Genomic DNA, 16,563 nt, shown 5'->3' on the forward strand with positions numbered 1-16,563 from the left:
ACACATTTATGTAAGCAATTATACAGCTTAATCACACATTAGATTCTTAATTTTTGGATTTTTATTTTACAAATTTGTGCATAATGCACTTATTACTTATTTTATTATGTTTGTTTTTTTATTTGTGATTTATGTCTACCTGGATGGAAATTCAAATTAAATTAAAAATGCACAAAAACAGTTCTTTAATTTTTTTTATTAAATAAGACTATCTTAAATATTCTGGAAACATAAGAAAAGTTTATCAAAGTTTATTAAAACATGTTTTGCATTTAAAACCGATTTAATTAAATAAAGGAAGTATTATCTGGAGTTAGTGACCAAAAACAATCAGTTAAATTCACTATGTCCTTCAAGATTTTAGAACCAGTAGATCTCATCCTCTCACAGCTGGAAGAGGAAAACAAGCTTTCCTGCTGTTTCAACTCCCAAATGGTTTCTTAACTTTGAATGAACTAGTTGTTGAAGTGCTAGGTTTTAAACTGAAATGAAGAAAATACTCTCTCTGCAACTGCAGAAGAGTGTGCTGCTGTCAAAAGCTGGTTTAGCTTGTCAACAAACTCTAGTTCTAGATCAGGGGTTTCAAACTCAAATGACCATGAGGGCCACATGAGGACTAGTACATTGGTCCGAGGGCTGCATTTACTGACACCTCCCCCTGCTGCCCTCGGCCCTGCCCCCACTCCACCCCTTCCATGAGACCCCGCCCCTGCCCCGCCTCTTCCCACCCTTTCCCTGCCCCCATTCCAACCCCTTCCCTGAAATCCCCATCCCAACTCTGCCCCCTCCCTGCCCCCAGGGGGTGCAAGAGGGGTGTGGGGTGTGGTGGGGGCTCAGGGCAGGGGGTTGGGGTGTGGGGTGCAGGAGGGGTGAGGGGTACAGCAAGGGGGCAGGGGGTTGGGGTGCAAGAGGGGTGCAGGGTGCGGCGGGGGCTCAGGGTTGGGATGCAGGGAGGTGCGGGGTGAGGCAGGGGGTTGGGGTGCAGGAGGGGTGCAGGGTGCGGCAAGAGGCTCAGGGCAGGGGGTTCGGCTGCAGGAGGAGATCGGGGGGCAGGATCTGGCCTGGCGCGTACCGGGGGCAGGGCAGGCTCCCTGCCTGCCTGTCTGCCCTGCCCTCGCAAGAGGCTGAAACGTGGGGAAGGGGGGGGCAGAGGGGCTGTGTGTTTCTGTTGCTTGAGGCACTGCCTCCAGCAGCTCCCATTGGCCGCGGATCCCCGTTCCCGGCCAATGGGAGCTGCTGGGGGCACTGCCTAAAGCAACAGCCACACACAGCCCCTCCGCCCCCACCTTCCCCACGTTCCAGCCTCTTCCTGGAGCTGCGCAGGGCAGGGCAGGCAGGGAGCCTGCCCTGCTCCCGGTGCACGTCCGACCACCGCTCTAGTAAACACTGGGTGGGGGGGGAGGAGGGCTTGTTTGAGACCCCTGTTCTAGATGCTTAGCCAGTGACTTACACCAATTCAATGGTTTGACTTTCTTTCAGACTTGACAGCAAATATGTACTACTTAATATATTTGTATTTAATTTGTTACTTAGATTATAATAAGTTTAGACCTTAACACGGATTGTCAATTTAAAATTTAATTTTAAGTAGGTTTAAAAATAAACTTGTATTTAATTTTAAATTTAAAAATAATATTTTAAAAAAATTATCACTTTTTATCCAGCCTGCATCGATGGTAGTCTATGTAGTCCCAGGTCATCCCCCAGAGACTGTCACCAGCATGGAATCAGGAGCAAAGATAGTTGAGTAAGCCAGGATGAATCGGGGTTGAGGAATAACAGTATGAACAGAGTGGTGGGAGAGGGAGTGTGATAAAGGATCACATGAGTGGAAAGAATACTGTTGACAATGGAGATCATCAAATCAGTGGAGGGGAGGAAATGCTTTAATAGAATCTCATCCTTTTGTGCTGGAGCAAGATAAATACGATTTTATCCTCTGATCTGAACAAGAATATGAAAAGACCTGCAGAGGGCTCACAGACAGCCTTAAGTATTAACTGTCTGCATATGAAACTGTTTATGATAAACAAGTACATATAGCAACCCTATAGTTCCATTTAGTATTAATTGGGGCCCTACAGAATTCTCCTCAGTGGCATCAAATCCCAGAAGTTCTTCAGTGCACAACAGATTGCATTTCTTACAGTGTAAGTTAAAATTTGTTCAGGGGCTTGATGAAAATGGGATTTGGAAGCAGTTTATATCATCCAAATTTCAACAGTTTAGGGACTAAAAATGCAGTCTGAGACCTGTCATCATTTGTAAGGAGCTATGGAAATTCTGGGAGAAGGATGATCTTATGATTAAGGCACAAAACTGCAAGTAAAGAGGTTTGTGTCCAATTCCCAGCTCTGTAACAAAACACCTGTCCAAGACACTTAACCTTTGTATGTCTGAGTTTCTTCACTGAGAAGATAATAATACCCAACCCTGTGGAGTACTAAAGTAAAGAAAAATTCATTAATATATGTAGATCTCTATATCTCGGATAGTAGGCATTCTAGAAGTGCAGCCTATTATTAATAATTAGAGGTTTTCTGAGGTAGTTAGACTTGGCCTCCAACTTTCTTAAACTCTATACATGAATTCACACATTTTATACATTATTAAACACAAAACTCCCTGGATTATGACAGAAAGCAGTCATACTGTGTAAAGGAGACCTGAAGTCTTTGTATTCTGTTTCCTTTTTGTGGTGTACATAGGTTCAAGAAAGACTCAATATACTTGAACATCTTCCATGGCAATATTTTCAAATACCGTATGCTATTGTATTTTCCACTTACTATCTTCTCAGCCATCACCATTTTCTAAACCAGCGGTTTTCAAACTTTTTTTTCCGGGGACCCAATTGAAGAAAATTGTTGATGCCCACGACCCAATGGAGCTGGGGATGAGGGATTTGGGGTGTGGGGGGGCTCAAAGCTGGGGCAGAGGGTTGGGGTGCGGGAGAGGTCAGGCTTTGGGGTGGGGGTGCAGGAAGGGGTTCTGGGTTTGTGGGGGGGCTCAGGGCTGGGGCACAGGATTGGGGCACAGACTTACCTCTGATGGCTCCCAGTCAGCGGTGCAGCCAAGGTGCAGAGGCAGGCTTCCCATCTGTCCTGGCACCATGGACTACGCTGCGCCTGAAGTAGCCAGCAGCAGGTCCAGCTCCTAGTCGGAGGTACACAAGTGGCTCTGCGCAGCTCTCGCCCGCAGACACTGCGCTGCCCCGCCCCCGCCAATGGGAGTGCAGAGCCAGTGTTTGGCGCGGGGGCAGTGCACAGTGCCCCGTGGCCCCCTTGCCAAGAAGCCGGACCCGCTGCTGGCCGCTTCCGGGGAGCAGCACAGTGTTGGAGCAGGTAGCCACTAGCTTGCCTCAGCTAGGCAGCACCACCACCGTGACTTTTTACGTCCAGGTCTGCGGTGCTAACCAGAGCTGCCAGGGTCCCTGGGTGCTGAGCAAGGCGACCCAGTGCTTTACGTGCTGTGACCCAGTACTGGGTCGCAACCCAAACTTTGAAAAACACTGCTCTAAACAGTCTTCCCGTGGGCTATATATTGTGATTTTTTTCGAATCTCTTAAAATAAAGTCTGGCAGTGGATACATCCATTTGTTATTGAGATGACTTAAGAACGAATGGAAGAGGTCTTTAAATATAAAAATTAATTTAAAAATGGACTCAACTTCTGCAAACACCTCATAACTCAGCCAAGGAATCCAGACTACGGGAGGGGTTTGGTGGTGGTTGAGGTCTGTGTTTGGATGGGGAATTTAAAGGGGAGGTTGTTGAGTCCCATTTTGTTGGATATTGAGGGGTTAGCTGCAAGTTTTTGTTTTACTGTGTGAAAGACACCTTTTTAAAATTGGAATACTGTAAATAAAAAATAATTACACTCAAAATCCCTCATTGAATACACTGGATTCAGTCTAACTTGTCTAATTGGAGCCTTTCTAAAGGTAACAATTGTAGGACTTCTGAAGCAGACAATTGGAAGATAAGGTATATTATCTGGTTATACTTGCATGTACAGCTGTTACAGAAGGAGTTACTGCCAATATGGACAGGATAATGGGAAGAACAATACCTGGATCTAGCAGCTTAATACTGCTAGTACATAGTTTTAAGGATTTACCCTGTCTGTTGCACTCAACCAAGAAATGATTTGACTTAGTAATACTGTACATGAAGAGACCTATTTCTTTATGCACTATTGACAGAATTTGTATCTGCCCACAATTTAGGGATTGGTTTCTGTGTAAATTGGAAGAAACTCAGTTATTTGAAAAACCTGTTTCTCATATAGTCACTGTAAATGGGATCCAAGAGACCGCATGAGCAAAAACAAAAGAAGGGGTTGTTACCAAGTGGAACTAGAAGAGCTGGGCAGATGCACTCAGACCTCTGAAGCTCTTTGTTCATGCAGAAAAGCCCTGGGGAAGTGGCTTTACAGCTATGCTGCAAAATGGTGTGTGCATTTCCTTACTTAATACTGACATTTTACTGCGGGATCATTCCCAATGGGATTCTCTACTGCCACTGGCAAGTTAGGAGTATGAACTATTAGACTAGTCTCAGCATTCTTGCACCGAGTGGCTGCCAGGTCCAATAATGTAAATGTGATCTTAAGGAAAAAAAAATACAATTGAAAATAATCGCTACTCTTGAGTAATAAGTGTGTGTGGCAAAAATATACCTGTCAAGATAGCCACAGCTAGGGATGCCACTGCTTCATTAACTTGCATGCATGGTAGGAAGAGTGGGGAAATTGCAACATTGTGGATTGAGAGTTTAGGATTTGTCTCCCCGTATTGGACCATTGATCCAAGCACAGTCAACCCTCGGAACTCATTGCCATAGGATGTTGCGAAGACCACAAGTATAACTGGGTTCAAAAAAGAATTAGATAAGTTTATGGAGGACAGGTCCATCAATGGCTATTAGCCAATGCTCTGGATGCCCCTAAAACTACTGCCAGAATCTGGGACTGGACAACAAGGGATGAATCACTCAAAATTGTCCTGTTCTGTTCATTCCTTCTGAATCATCTGGCACTCGCCACTGTAAGAAACAGGATACGAGGCTAGATGGACCATTGGTCTGAGCTAGTATGACTCTTCATATATTCTTATCCTGCCACTTACACTATATGTTTTATGACTATTATGGGTACTTCAGTTTACCTGCATGATATTATGGCTATATGGAGTTGAATCAAAAGGTGCTGTTAGGAAGAACAAGCAGGTAAGAGGTAAGATGCCTTTCGGATAAACTTGAGGGGAGTAAGAAAACAGTGGCTGGAATATTAATTGGGAAGATGCTATTTTCAGGCACCAGGCAAAGTTACATAGCTGGTTTGCCACAACTGAGGGTCTAAGATCAAGAGAACACTAAACAATTAAAAACTTGTTCTCTAGCAAGGGAGGGGGGTTCAAACCTCAGAGTCTGTTCATGGAGAGCCAACAGACTAACCTGCAGTCCCTGTGGGATGGGACTGGGGCAGCTAGGCTTGCCCAAGGTTTGAGAGAAATGAAAAGCTTTAGGTAAGAGACAGGCTTTTTGTTGTTTTTAACCCTTTTCTCTCATTGCTATGTACCTTTGGGTGGATACGTTTGTGTTGACGAAGCTGTTTTAAGTCACATTAATCACCTGTTGGTCATAAGCTCCTGGAAGAACGTTTCTTGCACGGGCTGAATGCAGTTGGGCTTGTCATGTTAGTGTATTTGGGAAATGGGGGCTGCAACCAAGAGACCCAGTTCTCAAGTGGTTGAATTGTTGGGTTCCACCTTGTAAGAGATGAAGAAAGCAAAGCCTGTCACCTGAGGTAATGCAAAGGGATCAAGGCCTTAGCTCTCCCTGTAACTGTGCCAAGTGGTCAATACTCAAATCTTTTCCCAAAGGAAAGCAAAAAAACCCTCTCAGTGCACCAGAGCAGTTGGGCAGTGGGATACTCCATACTTTTTCTTTCTTTTTCCATAGTTCACTTGTATTTTTACAGAGAGCACTGTAGTATACCTTGCCTGTCTTGCATCTTTCTTATTAAACAAATCTTCAATTGTTTTTACGGTACTTTATATATCACCACAGGAAATGGTGTTCAAGTGAAATCTCACTTCATTCAGATTTAGAAATTACAGTTGTAGTTTACACATTATGACCCATCCAGTTATCCCAGATGGATGCTGTATTATCAAAATTTGAGGTAATCGCAGTAGACGCATACGTATCCAGCAACCTGCTGATCTGCCTTCTGAGTTTAAAAGCTCAGATAGTACCAAAAGTCAGCGTCTCTCTTTAATGATAGGGGATCAGAGACGACGTCTGACTTTGGGAGATAATTAGCCCCATAAGCCCCATAAGGTATCTGTGTATCTGAATGACCCTTGTAACCTGGTGTTTGAGGGAAGCTGTTTGTTCTGAGTTACTCTTTAGGTGCCCTGTACATTAGTGCTCTACTGCAGTATTGCTGTACAAGGTAGGCAGTTTGCAAGGTCATGGGAGTAGGGATGTACAATAGCATAGCTACTGGAGCTGTTCTCAGTCCTGCAGCCTGGGGGGAAATGGATATTCAAGGTGGTTTTGTGTTGTGAGATTGCAGATATGGTTGGAGATGAAGGGAAAGAAGAGATTATTGTTAGTGGGCTGCTGTACGTATTTTCTTTTATTCATATTATAAGATGGAGACTGTTGAGAATTGCTGCAAATTGCTCTAAGGAAACTGTTTCCTCAATATCTACTGTACTCAATTACTATTAATACACTGTTCCTCATTATGGTAAATAGTAATCCCTGTTCACTTCCCAGTATAAATTGAGCTGTAGGGAATTCACAAAGCACCCCTGGCTGACAAAGTAATAATACTCAATTAGTCTTTCACTGTCTTACCTGGCTGGCCTACAGAGTCAGGAATGCAGAATAGTAAACTCTAACTCAGAAAAATATTGTATTCCTTTAAAGCCAAATAAAATAGAGATACTGTGGAAGATTCTGAGCCCAGTATTGAAATCAGTATTAATCAGATGGGAGAGAAAACTGGATTCTTCAGATTCTTTTGTTTCCCATCTTTTTAAGATTAAATAAAAGTAAAATAATTATACATTACAAAACATTGGGGATAACCCTATCCCTGAATCTTCTCTATCCCCAAAAGGTGCAGGCTGGAAGCAAAGCCACACTTTGGCTACTGTTCTTATTCAAGTAGTGTCCCTATGGGTGCTCCACTTAAGGTGTGCATGTTCCCCACACTGCTTTAATCAGAGGTTTTCATTAGCAGTGCCCGTTTGGCCTGCGCATATGCCGTTGATATCCTCCTGCCTGCACCAAGGCAATATCAGGCTGCCCGGGCAAACCACCTTGCCGATTGGCTTCTCAAGGGTTGGTCATACCAAGAGGCATTGTCTGCCTCAAGGACAACACTTTCTCTGTTCTTGGACTTTGGTCTTCAGCTGAATGCGGAAAAATCCACACTGTCTCCTGTTCAGAACTTGTGATTTACAGGGGCATCCCTATATTCCTTAGCATCCAGGGCCTTCCTTCCCATGGATAGATTCATGATATTACCAAACCTTATCAGAACCAGTCAAGGGAGCCCCCAGACTTCAGTCAGAAACTGTATTCAACGTCTCGGTCTCATGGTGGCTTGCACCTCCATGACAGAGCATGCGAGGTTATGCCTCTGCTGCTTCCAGGGTGGCTCAGATCAGTTTACTTGCCAAACAAATACAGTCTAGACAAGCAGGTGTCAATTCCCTAGCAGGTAAAGCATTCCCTACACTGATGGAATGTCCATCACAATGTGGGGGGTGAGGGTTCCCTTCCTCCAACTGATGCCAATGGTAACTGGGACTACAGACACATCTTTGTTAGGATGAGGGGCGCACCTTGACACTTTTAACAGTGCAGGGCAGATGGTCACCCCAGGAAACGATCCTTCACACCAACCTGTTGGAGCTCAGTGTGGTCAGAAATGCCTGCCTTTCTTTTCTGCCTCTTATCAGGCACAGATCTATCAAGTTAAAGAAGTATGGATTGGATGAATGGACTATAAGGTGGATAGAAAGCTGGCTAGATTGTCGGGCTCAACGGGTAGTGATCAATGACTTGATGTCTAGTTTGCAACCGGTATCAAGTGGAGTGTCCTTAGGAGGTTTGCAGATAACACTAAGCTGGGGGGAGAGGTAGATACGCTGGAGGCCACCGCTTCCCACAGCTCCCATTGGCCGGGAGCAACAAACCGCGGCCACTGGGAGCTGCGAGCAGCCGTACCTGCGGACGCTCAGGTAAACAAAGTGTCTCGCAGCCCGCCCGGGGCTTACCCTAAACAAGCCGCAAACCAATTTTGGGAACCCCTGTTCTATATCAACTGGCAGAGAGGAGTGTGATCCCCTTCTCACTGTGCCAAAGCGATATGGTTATGGAACTGGTGCATAAAATATCACATTGGAATTTCAGCAATGTATCTTCTGGGCAGACAAAATGTCATAGCCGACACTCTCAGAAGGTGTTTTTCCCAAGATTATGAATGAGAGTTGGATCCCAGGTTCTGGTTGGCATTTTTCAGATTTGGGGGTTTCCAAAAGTGGATTTCTTTGCCACTGCAGCGAAAAAAAAATGCCATCTATTTTGTTCAAGGGTGGGTTTAGGTTGCAATTCCTTGGAGGACTTCTTCCCTGGATGGGGAAGCTGTTTTACGCTTTTTCACCCAACATCTCTGATTCTCAGTGGTGAACAAAATCAGACAGGTCAAGATCAGTCATTCTAATTGCCTCAACGTGGTGAAGACCTGCATGGTTTCCTTACCAGTTCCACCCAGCTCTTCATCCACTGACAGAACTTCCAATCATTCCTCAACTTCTCTCCCAGGGCGCCGGTTGAAGGCTGCATCCCAATCTGAGCATTTGCTGCCTCAAGGCGTGGCTCCTCAATAGTTCGCTGGGCTACAGTTGTCCTGTTCTGCAAAGGTACAACACGTATTGTTAAATAGTAGGAAAGATTCTACCAGACATACTTTCAAAAGTGGAGAAGATTTAATCACTGGGGTGAATTCCAGAACACTGTCCCTGAATCTGCCTCACTTCTGCTCATTCTGGAATACCTGTTGCAACTAAAAAAAAAACAGGACTGTCACTAAAATCCCTGAAGGTTCATCTGGCTGTCCTAACAGCTTTTCATACCATTATTGAGGGGCTCTCCCTGTCTGCTCACCTTGCAACTGCAAGATTCATGAAAGGTCTGGGAAATTTCTTCCCACAGGTGAAAGTCCCTCCCCAGCTTGTCACCTGAATCTGGTTCTTAAAAGTCATATGAAGTCTCCTTTTGAACCAATGGAGACCTGCTTCTTATTGAATTTGTCTATGAAAACAGCCTTCCTAGTGGCTATTACCTCAGCCTGCAGAGTCGGAGAGATTGGGACATTAATGGCAGGCTCTACTTTCACAATATTTTATAAGCGTAAGGTTTCCCTAGAGCTGCATCCCAGGTTTCTCCCTAAAGTGTCTTCTGAGTTTTGTCTAAATCAGGTCATTTACCTATCAGTTTTCTTTCTGAAACTGTACAATTCCAACAGGGAGACTGTTCTCAATACTCCAGATGTCAGGAGGGCATTCTAGATAAAACTAAACTATTTCGTAAACCCCCTAGACTGTTGGTTTAATTTGCAGACCGATCAAAGGTTCTGCCATTTCTAGCCAACGGCTCTCAGAATAGATTTCTGGGTGTATTATACCTTGTTACAGTGCAGCTAAGAACCCACCCCCCTCCCCAGTCTGGCGTGTCAGCTCATTCAGTGAGGTCATAATCTACATCTGTGGCTCTACTTAAAAAGTCCCAGTTTCTGAGCTCTGCAGAACAGCTACATGGTCTTCGGTACATCCCTTCTCAAGACACTATGCCTTAGTGAATGCCTCCAGATGTGATACAGCAGTTGGCAGTGCAGCTCTTTCCTTTGTAACAGCCTTTACTCTTAAGCTCCCCACCCTGCTTATGGGGATACTGTTTGGGAGTCACCGGAAGTGGAGCGCCCATAGGGACACTACACAAAGAAGAAAGAGAGGTTACTCACCCTGTGCAGTAACTGTAGTTCTTTCAGATGTGTGTCCCTATGGGTGATCCATTACCCACCCTCCTTCCCCTCTGTTTTGGAGTTTCCTTCTGAGACTCAGTGATGGTCAAGGTACTGAGGGCTGTTCACTCATGCCTTGGTGCAAGGCACAAGAATATCAACAGTGCAGGCATGGGCCAAATGGATACTGCTAATGAAATTCTCCGATAGAAGGCATGTTGGGCACACGTGCACCTGAAGGGGAGCATCCATAGTGGGACACATCTCGAAGAACTACAGTTACTGCACAGGGTGAGTAACCTCTCTCTGTTCTCAGGGCTGCAGTAGTATTCACTGTATTTGCAGTCCTGAAGTGCACTGGGGCACAGTGAACCCCAGCAGAGCTGGGCTCTGTGCATGCCAGTAGTACAGGCTCCCTAAATCACGCCTTCCACATATAGAGACTTCCGGCAGCTGCACCTGGCGGAGCAAGATTTGCCTTTTTGTGTCTATAGTATAGCAAAGTACTGATCTGATTGACAAATGCTAGAACATCCTAGATTTGGTGCAAAGCAGAGGAAGCGTAAAAGCGTGACTCAACCATTTTATCAGTTGAAAACCTTCAGTGTTATTACTTGGCATTTCCATTTTCTAGTAGTGGTTTCTTTCTGATCTTAAACGGCGCACCCAAAGGGAGGGAGCCGTGTTTCATAGTGCAAGGTAATAATTATTATACTAATAACTGTGATGACATACATGATCATCAGCTAAGCTAACTCTGTATGCGTGTATGAAATGCAAATTGAAATTCTATGAGTGATTATGTGGAGGGAAAAAACAGATATATATATATATATATTTTTTTTTGGTCTGTCTGTACTGTACTTTGAAAGACAACAGATAAAGAAATGATTTTATCTTTAATCTTGGAAGTGGGGAAGGGCTTGCTTATCACTGACAGTAATTCATACACTAACTTGAAGAATGTTCTAATGAAAAGACGTGACTCCATTGCTGTGTAGGGAATCAGCTGCTCAGTGTCACAGCTCAGCAAATAAGGTGATGATACAGTACACGTGAAGTATATTGCAGCACTTAAGCTGTGTCAGACAATGGTATCCTGGAAACAGGGTTTGTTTGTTTTTTTTAATTATGTTGTCCCTTCATCAGATTGTAAGAATTATTTCTAAGAAATAGAAATATGTATGCCTGCCAGAAATGGAAACCTTTACAAATACATTTTTGTTTTAGAATTCAGCCTTTTTCTTATAGGAAAAATCCAGGTGCAAGTAGGGTGGGTCTTCCTAAAACAATATTTATTCAACTACTATGATTTTGCTTAGAGAAATGGCATGAGTCACTATGTAAAAATCTGAGATAGAAGCATTGGTCAGTTTGACATGTATCTCCCTTTCCTCTATTATGTTTCCAAATGTACTTATGTCTGGAAAATTAAAACCCCCTCAACTCATTTATAGTACAGAAGGCAATGAGACATATTCTAGGAATCAGAAGGAAGCACCTGACAAGTAGGAGTTGCAATAGTTTGTGTTAGTCAGGAAACCAGCATCTTTAGTACAAATGCTGGGGAGTTATAAATAGCAGCATGAATTAAATGAGTGAAAAATTGAGATGTTTCATCAGTTCTTGGCTGTTGGCATGTACTTTTTTTTTTTTTAATCATAGGGAACCTCTCTCTCTCTCTCTCTCTCTCTAATATATGTATATAAAATCACACACACACACACACACACTTAGCACTTCATATCTTCAAAGCATTTCATCACTATTAACCACTTAGGTCAGGGGAGCTAGCGCTCTCACAATGGAAATATTGTGGGGGCTCTGCCCCTGCATAAACTTGTACATGCCTGGGGGGAAGCGGGAGACAAGTAGGACGCAGAGAGGCTGGAGCAGGCCACCACAAGGGCTAGGGAGCAGGGAACAGGACCCGGAGGGGCTGGAGTGGCTGCTGCGGGGCCCAGGATTGGGCTGAAATGCTCCCAGGATCAGGTAGGAACCCCTAGGACGCACCTTCCCAACTGGAGCCAGCTGCCTGCCCCGCGCCAAGTCTCAGTACCTCCCCTTACTCCCCCTCCGATCTGTCTGCCCCCCATTTCCAGGCACTGACATAGGTCCAAATCAGCCAGACATTCATATTCATGTGACTTTACCCATTGAATTCAATGGGATGTAAAATTATTCCTATGCGTAAATGTTGGCAGAATCAGGCAAAGACTGGGATGTCCTCTTTGCCTTCTAGGAATAACTCCCACGTTCATTTTCTTTGCACGCAACCAGGGTAACCCCCATGGCTTTTTTTTCCTTTGTGCTCCTTTCCTGGTGACTTTGTACGTAAATGTGCATCTGTTTTGTTGGGTTAGAGCTTAATTTATAGCCTGACAGAGAAATACCTATTTCTTACCTCCTGTCTGGAGGAAAACTTGTTTTTCACCTTTGCTGGTGACTACTAATTATAAATAATGGAGATATCCTATCTCCTAGAACTGGAAGGGACCTTGAAAGGTCCAGCCCCCTCACTTCACTAGCAGGACCAAGTACTTATTTTGCCCCAGATCCCCAAGTGGCCCCCTCAAGGATTGAACTCAAAACCCTGGGTTTAGTAGGCCAACGCTCAAACCACTGAGCTATCCCTCCCCCCAATACCTTGATACAGACTTTAAAACATATTTTCAGTGTACATATATAACTCCTTACATCGTATCTATATGTATAGCTCACAACAATATTAAGGACCAGGGTGACACCAGCTTTCCTTTTAGACCTCACATGATGTTTTTTGGTGTACCAAAATGGACATACCAGTTTCAGGATGTTCCTGTAACCCCCTTGCTAGTTGGCATTAAGGACTTCTTGGGTCACAAAACTGAGAAAGGGAGAAGATAACTGACTTGCCTAAGAGCTGGAATTAGAATTTGGGAATACAGGAGAACCTCAGAGTTATGAATGTCAGAGTTACAAATTGACCAGACAACCACGCACCTCACTTGGAATCGGAAGTATGCAATCAGGCAGCAGCAAAGACACACACACACACACACACACGCAAATGCAGCACAGTGTTAAATGTAAACTACTAAAAAATAAAGGAAGAGCAGCATTTTTCTTCTGCATAGTGATGTTTCAAAGCTGTATTAAGTCAATGTTCAGTTGTAAACTTTTGAAAGAACAACCATTCCATTTTGTTTAGAGTTATGAACGTTTCAGAGTTACGAACAACCTCCTTTCCTGAGGTGTTCGTAACTCTGAGGTTCTACTATACTTGATTTCCATTTCCATTCTTAGTCCGCTAGACCATACTGCCTCTCTTAGTGCAGCACTGTTTTTTCTTAAGTGAAATTTGTCATAGCGGGAAGGGCCCACTCAGTGAATGGGCCACTGCACTACTTTCTAAACAAAGCAGATGCATAGCACGGCCGCCATCCTCTCTGTGCTTCTGCAGAGATGTCCTTTTGTGCTTGTTCTGAATAGGTCAATGTGGAGAAAAAGCTTTGGGGCAGGCCATGATGGGATCAATGGATCCACACTTGCACAGGTGCTAGGCACACCACTCATGTGGCCCAGAGGAGCAACAGCCACTATTCCGGTTCACAGACAGGAATAAGCAGCTGTGGAGGTGTTGCGATGCAGCCTGCTCTCAGATTGGGGCTTTATTTATTTATTTATTGGTCCCGTCTCAAAGCCTTGTTACTTGAAGTTTGTGTGAAGAGAGGTGAAATTCAGCAGCAGCAGCCAGAATAATTTTTCTCAGGTGGTTAAAAGCTCTAGTTAACGAGATTCTTACTTAAAGTGATTTGCATCATTGGCTAAATAACGATTACCCCACTGCAAAAAAGACCAGAATAAAAGAGGCCTGGAGGCTGGTGGTTTTCCTCTTCCTGCTGTCAGACAGAGAAATAACACTCTCCTAGATTTCTTTTCCAGAGGCTGGTAACTTTAGTCTCAATGAGATTTTCTTTTCTCTCTCTTTCAGGACAGTTATTCTGAGCGAAGGACCCTGCAAGGCCTACTAAGTGGTTATCATGGGCTTAATTGCATTTTTGAAGACCCAGTTTATAGTTCATCTCCTCATTGGGTTTGTCTTCGTTGTGAGTGGGTTGATCATTAACTTCGTCCAACTATGCACACTAATCCTCTGGCCTATAAACAAGCAGTTTTATCGCCGAGTAAACTGTCGCCTTGCCTATTCGCTCTGGAGCCGTGAGTATACTCTGATGGGGATGAGGTCGTAAAAAATTATTGAGTAGGGTTTGGGTAAATCCTAGGGCTGTCGATTAATCGCAGATAACTCACGCCATTAACTCAAAAAAATGAATTGTGATTAATCACACTGTTAAACAATAGTATCCCAATTGAAATGTATTCAATATTTTTGGATGTTTTTCTACATTTTCAAATATACTGACTTCAGTTACAACACAGAATACAAAATGTACAATGCTCGTTTTATATTATTATTTTTTATTACCAATATTTGCCCTGTAAAAATGATAAACAAATTGTATTTTTCAATTCACCTCATACAAGTACTGTAGTGCAATCTCTTTGTCATGAAAGTTTAATTTACAAATATAGATTTTTTTTGTTACATAACTGCACTCAAAAACAAAACAACGTAAAACTTCAGAGCCTACAAGTCCACTCAGTCCTACTTCTTGTTCAGCCAACCGCTAAGACAAACAAGTTTGTTTACATTTACGGGAGATAATGCTGCCCTCTTCTTATTTACAGTGTCACGTGAAAGTGAGAACAGGCATTTACATGGCACTTTTGTAGCCGGCATTACAAGGTATTTACGTGCCAGATATGCTAAATATTCGTATGCCCCTTCATGCTTTGGCCACCATTCCAAAAGATGTGCTTCAATGGTGATGATGCTTGTTAAAAAAATAATGTTTTAATTAAATTTGTTACTGAACTCCTTGGGGAGAATTGTATGCCTCCGGCTGTTTTACCTGCATTCTGCCATATATTTCATGTTCTAGAAGTCTCAGATGATGACCCAGCACGTATTGTTCATTTTAAGAACACTTTCATTGCAGATTTGACAAAACACAAGGAACGTACCAATATGAGATTTCTAAGGATAGATACAGCACTCAACCCAAGGTTTAAGAATCTGAAGTGCCTTCCAAAATCTGAGGACGAGGCTTGGAGCATGCTTTCAGAAGTCTTAAAAGAGCAGCACTCTGATGCGGAAACTACAGAACCTGACCCACTAAAAAAGAAAATCAGTCTTCTGCTGGTGGCATTTGACTCAGATGATGAAAATGAACATGCATTGGTCCGCACTGTTTTGAATCATTATTGAGCAAAACCTGTCATCAGCATAGACTCATGTCCTCTGGAATGGTGGTTGAAGCATGAAGGGACATATGAATCTTTAGCGTATCTGGCACGTAAATCTCGTGCGACGCCGGCTACGACAGTGCCATGCGAACGCCTGTTCTCACTTTCAGGTGACATTGTAAATAAGAAGCGGGCAGCATTATCTCCTGCAAATATAAACAAACTTATTTGTCTTAGCGGTTGGCTGCATAAGAAGTAGGACTGAGTGGACTTGTAGGCTCTAAAGTTTAACAGATTTTTTTATTTTTGAATGCAGGTATTTGGACATAATTCTACATTTGTAAGTGCAACTTTCATGATAAAGAGATTGCACTACAGTACTTGTAATGGGGGAATTGAAAAATATTTTTTTTTACAGTGCAAATATTTGTAATAAAAAATAAATATAAAGTGAGCACTGTACACTTTGTATTCTGTGTTGTAATTAAAATCAATATATTTGAAAATGTAGAAAACATCCAAAAATATTTAAATAATTGGCATTCTATTATTGTTTAACAGCACAATTAATCACGATTCATTTTTTTAATCACTTGACAGCCCTAGTAAATCCTGAAACATGTTGGAAAAGAGCATCAAGTCAGATGACCAACACACCTATGTGTGACTTCATTGACACTCCTAAAAGGACTGGTAGGTCAAGCCTATCAATGACCGCCTGCTGCCCTGCCTGGTGGGAAATGACTACACTTTCTCTTCTAAATACCTTCTAGATTCCATGCAGAAATCTCTGTTAATGCAACATTAAAAGGACACAGTCTTCCTCTGCTTGTGCCCTATGTTTTGCCTGCCTTGTCTCCTATCACAAGCAACTCTTTGCCTTTTCTTCCACTGCCTCTTGTGCTCGGTCCTATGAATGGTACTATGTTGCTCTCAGGATTTATGAGGCCCTACATAGTAGTATTAAACTGGTGCCCCTATGCTCCACTGAAGGAGGTCCCCAGCCAGTGCCGCTGACCCCAGTGTGTCGAGGGGGCATGGCCACCCCCCCGTCCCCCATTGCGAATCCCCAGAACCTCCCCCATTGCTGACACACACCAAGCTTCGTACACAGCAGATGCTGTGGCAGCAGCTCAAGGCAGGCTTCGCGCTGTCACATGGGGGCTGCATCTTGCCAGAGCCCACAGCCCTCCTGCAGCCCCTAGCCACTCCTGGCTCACCATGAGCATT

At 43.6% G+C, this 16,563-nt stretch overlaps 1 protein-coding gene across 1 annotated transcript in view; it reads left to right on the forward strand.

Annotated features, from left to right (window-relative positions):
- The window catches only part of AGPAT3 (1-acylglycerol-3-phosphate O-acyltransferase 3), a 67,042-nt gene that overhangs the window by 22,300 nt on the left and 28,179 nt on the right, over nt 1-16,563 (forward strand). The window contains exon 2 of the mRNA XM_034753762.1: nt 14,018-14,244. Within this exon, the coding sequence (XP_034609653.1) occupies nt 14,067-14,244 (178 nt within the window). The 5' untranslated portion in view covers nt 14,018-14,066. The remainder of the gene's footprint in view (nt 1-14,017; nt 14,245-16,563) is intronic.

Source organism: Trachemys scripta, chromosome 1 (assembly GCF_013100865.1).
Source record: "Trachemys scripta elegans isolate TJP31775 chromosome 1, CAS_Tse_1.0, whole genome shotgun sequence".
NCBI lineage: Eukaryota > Metazoa > Chordata > Testudines > Emydidae > Trachemys > Trachemys scripta.